The sequence below is a fragment of the Lactuca saligna genome, chromosome 5 (assembly GCF_052625555.1).
Source record: "Lactuca saligna cultivar CGN05327 chromosome 5, ASM5262555v1, whole genome shotgun sequence".
NCBI classification, from domain to species: Eukaryota; Viridiplantae; Streptophyta; class Magnoliopsida; order Asterales; family Asteraceae; genus Lactuca; species Lactuca saligna.
The window spans coordinates 239027798-239034975 of record NC_136421.1 but is presented as its reverse complement, the minus strand read 5'-3'; the positions used below and the strand labels follow the sequence as shown (position 1 = coordinate 239034975).

Below are 7178 nucleotides of genomic sequence, written 5' to 3'. Positions count from 1 at the left end.
AGAAACGACCCGAAACATGGTGTTATAATTCCTAAGTTCCCTTGACTATCAACTATACTTAATTTAGGTAGTTCATATGGTCGGTCTATAATAAATCTTAGGCGCACAACTAGGTTTAGTTGTGGCACGACCTATGTACTACAATACCAAGTTAGGTATTTGACCTAACAGTCTTGGGTTTTTTAAACATATTGTAATATTAATAACTTTTTTTTATTTTTGGTCGACTTAAAGGATTAAGCTTAAATAGAATTCTCGCCCTAATCTATAGTTATATTGTTAGATTAAGTGTATAAGATCTTAACTAAATTGGTGTAATCTTATGCACAAGAGCAAAGTCATTTTTATGTTGCCCTCATAACTAGAAATAGTTAGAAATGATTTTTTAATATATTATATGACTAATATATTAATTATAAATAGATAATAGTTAACTTTGAATTAATTAGAAATGGTTGGAATTAATTAATTATTAATCAAAATTAATCTAGAATTAACTCGAGAATAAATGGAATTAATTAAAAGTGCAAGGGTTAACTTGTAATTATTCATAACTGAGCAAGAAAGACAATTCTATATGATTCCTAATGTGGATGGTTTCATAAGGGTTCTAGAATGGTCTGCAAGGCTCTTTATAACTGATAAAGATAATTGTCTTGAATAGATTAAATATGATATTTAATTATTCAAATCAGGGTTTATCCTTGTGATCCCTTAGCTATAAATATGACCCCATGGCTCATTAATTTCGTGGTTCTTAACTTCCTAAAAGGTTGAAAAATGAAATTCTCTTCCTCCATCCTCTATCTCCTCTTCATTATAGGGTTTATAGGGTTGAAAAATGAAATTCTGTGGTTCTTAACTTCCTAAAAGGTTGAAAAATAAAATTCTCTTCCTCCATCCTTTATCTCCTCTTCATTATAGGGTTTATAAGGTTTTGGGTGTGAGTCATTAGAGACAGTCATACTTTTTGTAATAGCTTTCTGAAGCAAATCTGAGGATTATAAAGTGTTATATACAATTATGACATAAAGGTATGTATTCCATCCTAATAATTTCAATTATATCATGGGGTTCTTAGTTTAGTTTCATAAGCGGTCATACTTTTTGTAATAGCTTTCTGAAGCAAATCTGAGGATTATAAAGTGTTATATACAATTATGACATAAAGGTATGTATTCCATCCTAATAATTTCAATTATATCATGGGGTTCTTAGTTTAGTTTCATAAGTATGTTGCTATTAATTATAAAAGACATAGATCCGATAGGTTGCATGTACCCTTAAGAGTTAAGTGATTTTTCGCATGTATAATGTTCTGTAACCTATAAATTCCATCAGTGGTATCAAAACCATGTTTTTCAATTGATAGTGCATAATAGATGAAATAAGAAAAACAAAAATCAAGAAAAGCACAGGGTGCCTTGTCAAAAATCCGTTTTTTTGGGGTTCTGATTACCTAATTCGATTAGTAGGGTAAATTTTAGTCATTATCTGTTATTTTAACTGTTAAAATCCGAACCTAATAATGCTAGATAAATTTAAAACCCTAATTCGAATTTTGAGAAAGTAAATAAGGAAACCTAATATTTCATTATAAGATATTTAAATGGAATTATCCTTAATGAATTTTGACATAATATTTAAATAATGATTTGGTTAAAAGATAAATATAAATCCATAATTGGTTTAAAAGATCAATTAATTAATTGTTGATTCAAAAAATTAAATTTAAACCTTGTATTTTTTTTAACATAATTCAAAGGGTTTACAAAGCCAAAATTGTTTCCATGTTATTTTTACTATCAATCTATCTACTATCCAACATATTAAACGTGATAAATATGTCGTGTGGGGTTTATGTGGAGTTGAACCACTAAAGTAGTTAAGAGATATTTATCATAATCTAATCTATTAATTATCGTATGGTCTCGTATCAACATGTTTATTTTCGTATCAAGTTAGTGGATTAGGGTTTAGACCCAATAAATATATTATGTTATGTCGGGGTTGTAAACATGTTAATAGAATAAGAGTTGGGAAGACTAAAAGAAAATAAAAATAAAAAATACGGAAAGAGCAAAAGTTGGGAGAGGAAGAGTAAAAAGTGATATTAATAGTAAGTTTAAAGTGAAAAGAGGAGTTGGAGGGCACCGGTCCAAGGAGGAGTGAGACTATGGGGTATGAGAAAGAAAATAAAACTTAAAAATAAAATCTTAATCCAATAACTAAGTTGTTTGACTTCATGTTACAAAGCAATCTAACCCAAAGTTTCTATGAATATATGGTAATTCATATGGTTTAGGTTTTCGTTCGCTAATCTACTCTAATAAATAAATATTTTTTTATACATGTTATATTCTCATTTATTTTGCTGGCAAGTCATTTTATAGTTATTTTAAATTAATTATTTTATACATATCATTTTATGATTTTTTATATTTTACTAAATTTCATATAGTATTTAAATGTAATAATTATAATAAATATAACAATAAATAAATATCAATTTCATAACTTACCTTTTAATTTCAAAATTCTTAAATTAAAACCTCATTAGTTTCTTTTGTTTAATTATCTAAATTATTTATTTAGATATTTAGATTTTTAGATTTTTTTTAAATAAACCATATAATACATGAATCTCACAAATAATATATATATATATATATATATATATATATATATATATATATATATATATATATATATATATATATATATATATATATATATATATATATATATATATATATGGGTCATTTTTGAATTGAAATTCTCAATCTAAGATTTTCAAAATTGTGTCATGTTCAAATTTATGTCATGTTGCATCAACCATTTGTTCATTTCATATTGGTTTTTGCCACTATACAGCATGTGCTACTTAAAAGAAGTTTAAAGCAATTTTAGAATTCAAACTTCAAGATGGTTACAAAATGTCAAGCTCCGCATAAGCATCTACCGGTCTACTTTCCGACAAAAACTATAAATAACTATTAAATTTATAGTTTAATCTAAAAATTAATTTTTTGTAGAAAACAAATAATTATCAAATAACACAATAATCGCATTTATAAAATATCCAAACACTTCCATGTCTCTTGAACAAATAACATGCATGATCCAAATATATTTTTTGTTAAACAACAAACTTCATTAACTTTTATACTATAATTGTAGCTAAGATAACGAAAAGTATCAACTTATCTTATTCTATCCCTGATTTGGTGACATGTAAATTAGATAATATTACATCATGTAGTTGGATTTTTATTTAAAAATAACTGAACTGATGTAAAAAATATTAAGAATTGTAGCTATAAACCAAATTTGTTTCTATATATATCTGATTATGGTTGGTATATTGTTTCTTTCAGAAAAAAAAAATGTTTACAAAACCAAAAATGGGTGGTGACATGGCATGGCTAACCTTTGTAAGACATGCTGACGTCACTCCATCTCTATCTCTTTCTCTGGTCCAAAATAAATGGTACAAAAAGCTGAAACAAATACAAGAAAGCATCCAACAAATTTACCAAATGACACAATCACCCGTGAAGATCCCATTCCCCATAACTCAAAAAAAGCCACCTGTAATTAAAAAAAAAAAAAAAAAAAAAAAAAAAAAACATTATTCCATAATTATCATATTGACATTTTTGCGCTCTTTGTAATAAAGGTAGATGCATTTGTGCAACTGTGCATACTAAAAAAGGTTACAATATATACCCTCTTTTATCCATCAAGAATATGTTCTTTATGTTTTCTCAAAAAAAGAACCCAAAACTTTTACTTTATTATGAAAGTTTGAAGCCATTTTTTTTTAATTGAAGCTTAAAATGAAACATGTTTCTTGCCCAGAATTAGAATTTACCTCAAGGTATTGAATATTTGCAACTTTGCTGGTTTTCTCAAGTTGAAGCCCACGTGCCAGAAATAACTACAGCAAAATAATATTATTTTTTAAGGCAAATTTTAGAATATAAAGTACAATGCCCATATTGATAGCAATTAGTTAAGATTAAGCTTATTTACCTCAGCAAAAAAGGCCAATATGCTGAGAACAATCATAAGAATGAAAGAATAGAAGCTAGGAAGCACAAACTCCTGCAACAAAAATATTGAACAAATAAGATATAAAGATAAACACACCAAATTGAATAAAATATAATCTTTACCCCAAATCATATAGTCTTACTTACTTGGGTGGTAATCATGCATATTGCTGCAACAGGACTAGAGAGAAGGCCAAATGCAAATACAGTACCCCTGAAACAGAAAACAAAATTATTATTTTATATAAAAAATTTAATAATAATAATAAAATGAAAAAGTCAAAGTTACATAGGTTGGTCAGAGGCTTTTGCTGCAGCCCTGATAAGGCAGTAAGTTATTCCACCAGCCAATGATGATAATGAACCAATCAAAACTGCAAAAACATGGCCTACTCCATGGACACCTCCACCTTCTCCTGAAACTTCTGAACAACAAAAGGAAGAGATTTGGTAACTGCATTTTTCACCCTTTGAAAAAAGTATTCTTGACAACTATAGTCCTTTGGGGGAAGCTGACATGGCAACCCTGCTTATGTGGCTGTTGATAAGGAAGGAAGGGACTGTTAAATGGATTTGCCAACTCACTTATGTACCTTGTATGCTGATAGGTGATCCGAGTATAAAGAGCACCCCAAAAAAACTGAAACCAATACCTGATTAAAAAAAAAAAAAAAAAATCAATCATCAGAAAAAATGAAAACCCAATACCTTCAATCTCTTCTGTTAGACATTTTTTATCAAATCTTAACACCCTCTCATCTCAAGACTCAATTTGATCCTATTTTGGAATTATGTTTATAAAACTTTGTTGGAAATGAGAATTAACAGAAAAACATGTAAAGGATTTCAAAGAGAACAACCCTAAATCTTGAAATTCATAAATCTTAGTTAGGGTTTGTTATGGTATATTCATAAATTAAATGAATATGGACAAATTGAGTATGAATATTGTTACTATATGTATTATCTAGCAATTTTATGAGATTATACTTAAATATTTAGACATTGGTAAGAGATGTCAAAATATGATTATATGATTATGAAATGACATTTTGCTTAATTAATGAAATACTAATCATTAATACAATGATAATATGTAAGAATCCTACACAAATAAAAGTACATTACTATTTATGAAACTAGATTGCTATTAGTGAAGGTATAATACCCAAACTGTAAATAGTATTTAGCAACCAACATAATTGGGTAATGTTTAGACTTGAATAGAAGATACAAACAAATATAGACTCCTTGGATCATAGTTTGGTAATGTAACTCTAAATATTCTGTAAAAACTGTCCTAAAATATGTTAACTTACTAGGTTTTGGTGTTAGTGGTGACATATGGACTCTGATTACAATCATATAGATTCTAGAATTTTGAAATGCATTGTATCAAATTCTAAATATGATCAGTGGTTTCATAAATAGAATTGCTATTTTACCTGCTAATTCTGCTAATTTCAAATTCTCATGCAAAATGAAGCGTGCTGCGATTGAAGCCATAACTGGAGTTGTAAAGCTTAATATCATAGTTTGAGACATAGGTAATCTCTGAACACTGCAAAATAATAATAATAAAGTGTCAATCAAGTATTAAGAGAAATTGGCACTTCCAGACAAATGATAAAGTACTATTAATTTTTCAAACTGCAGGTGGTGTTGGAAAAAAAAACTTACCTGTAAATGAAAGTTAACAAAGATATACATCCAGTAAGAGCCCTTGAAACTAAAAGATTCCTGACATTTGCAGGTCCAAATATTGGTTCTCCACTTCTTCTTAACCACATATATGATAATATGGAGATCATTACACATCTTGTAAATGCTATCTCAAAAAGAGGAATTGCTTGAGCTGTCATTACAAAAAATAAGTGAGATAACTAGTAGCAATCCTTAATGCAAATATAACATGAAATCCTTGTACACATTATTTCTGATTGCATAAGAAACTTAGTAAACACCTCAAGCATACAGTTTAAGCGTAGTCTTTTGTGTAGCTAGAACATAACTATATAATGTTCACATTTACTGTTATTCTAGTAATTTAGTTCCAATACAGTAAGAAATTACTAACCAGAGCCAACATCCTGAAGAACTTCCATGATGAAGTAGATAGAAGATGATAAAACCATGCTTAGCATACCGGAATACCTAGATCCGCCCCATATCCACATTATAAACTGTGTAAATGGCGATGTCTCCGTTTCAATTAATCTTGCAATTTGGTCCTGCAATGGCCACAAATATTATTGGTTACTCATCAAGAAACGCTACAATAACCAATTTCGGATATAAGCGAGAGTGAATAATTCCTACAAAAAAAAAGTGAGCTCTAGTCATAAAACGGACATCAAAGCTACAGACATGAGCAACAAACTACGAATAAACTAGGGTTTATTCTCTTCAATTTCAGGTTTGGATTTCTAAAATACCTTGTTGTTCTTTCGCTTAGGGTACGAGACGGTAAATATACTGAGTTTGGGTTTGTCTGATTGCGTCAAAAGAGGAGTTATCTGGTCCTCCGAAACTGGATCGGAACCTTCGGTCGACGCCGCTAATTCCACCACATGAGACCGTTCTCTTTCTACTAAACTCACTCCTTCGCCACCGCCATCAATAACCGTGGAATCCATCTCTTTTACATGCGAGAGAAACCCTAACACTTCTCAAAATTGATCGAACTAGGTCAATACACAACCAACAAGAGCACAAGATCTCCAGACAAAATCTACAAGACCAATAGAGATAGTCCTAGCCCCGGCGCATCGAGAGAAGAAGAAGAAGAAGACGATGATTGCTCCGATTTGTCAATGCGTGAAAACTGAGAGTTACATGCCAACGGTCAACCGAGCAGCCAATGTCTATGCAAATCCCATCATCCTTGTTGGCGGATCCTGGTTGGTGCACTCCCGCACATTTTTTGTGTAAAAAAATTGGTTGGTGGTTGTTATTTAAACAATTAAACGGATGTAAATTAATAAAAAATAATTATTAGTAGATATTAGAGTAGATTATGATTTTGGTCCATGTGGTTAGCAATAGTCTGCACTTTGGGCCCAAATATTCAAAAAATTTGCGGCTCATTTTTCATGGTTTGAAATTTTTGCACGCCTAATCCTT

The 7178-nt window shown here is 29.7% G+C and overlaps 1 protein-coding gene across 2 annotated transcripts; it reads right to left on the bottom strand.

Annotated features, from left to right (window-relative positions):
* Positions 1-3320: 3320 nt before the first annotated feature.
* LOC145046854 (Nodulin MtN21 /EamA-like transporter family protein) lies at positions 3321-6969 on the bottom strand. 2 transcript variants are annotated; one of them, XM_078995115.1, is made up of 10 exons: positions 6491-6969; positions 6133-6286; positions 5736-5910; positions 5501-5616; positions 4649-4708; positions 4345-4477; positions 4203-4269; positions 4036-4107; positions 3875-3940; positions 3321-3591 (listed from the first exon to the last, which is right to left on the bottom strand). In XM_078995115.1, the coding sequence occupies exons 1-10, from the start codon at positions 6689-6691 to the stop codon at positions 3451-3453; spliced, it is 1185 nt and encodes a 394-aa protein (XP_078851241.1). In that variant the 5' UTR covers positions 6692-6969; the 3' UTR covers positions 3321-3450. The 2 variants fall into 2 exon arrangements, with proteins under 2 accessions (XP_078851241.1, XP_078851240.1); XM_078995114.1 differs by having other exon boundaries at positions 4345-4480; positions 6491-6967.
* Between the last annotated feature and the right edge of the window lie 209 nt (positions 6970-7178).

Bases quoted from the DNA above. Each gene is read 5' to 3' on its own strand.
- LOC145046854 (XM_078995114.1), bottom strand. From the start codon at position 6,691: ATGGATTCCACGGTTATTGATGGCGGTGGCGAAGGAGTGAGTTTAGTA. The intron at 6,287-6,490 runs GTATTTTAGAAA...TGGCCATTGCAG, and splicing joins CTAAGCGAAAGAACAACAAG to GACCAAATTGCAAGATTAAT. The intron at 4,481-4,648 runs GTACATAAGTGA...TTTGTTGTTCAG, and splicing joins ATCACCTATCAGCATACAAG to AAGTTTCAGGAGAAGGTGGA.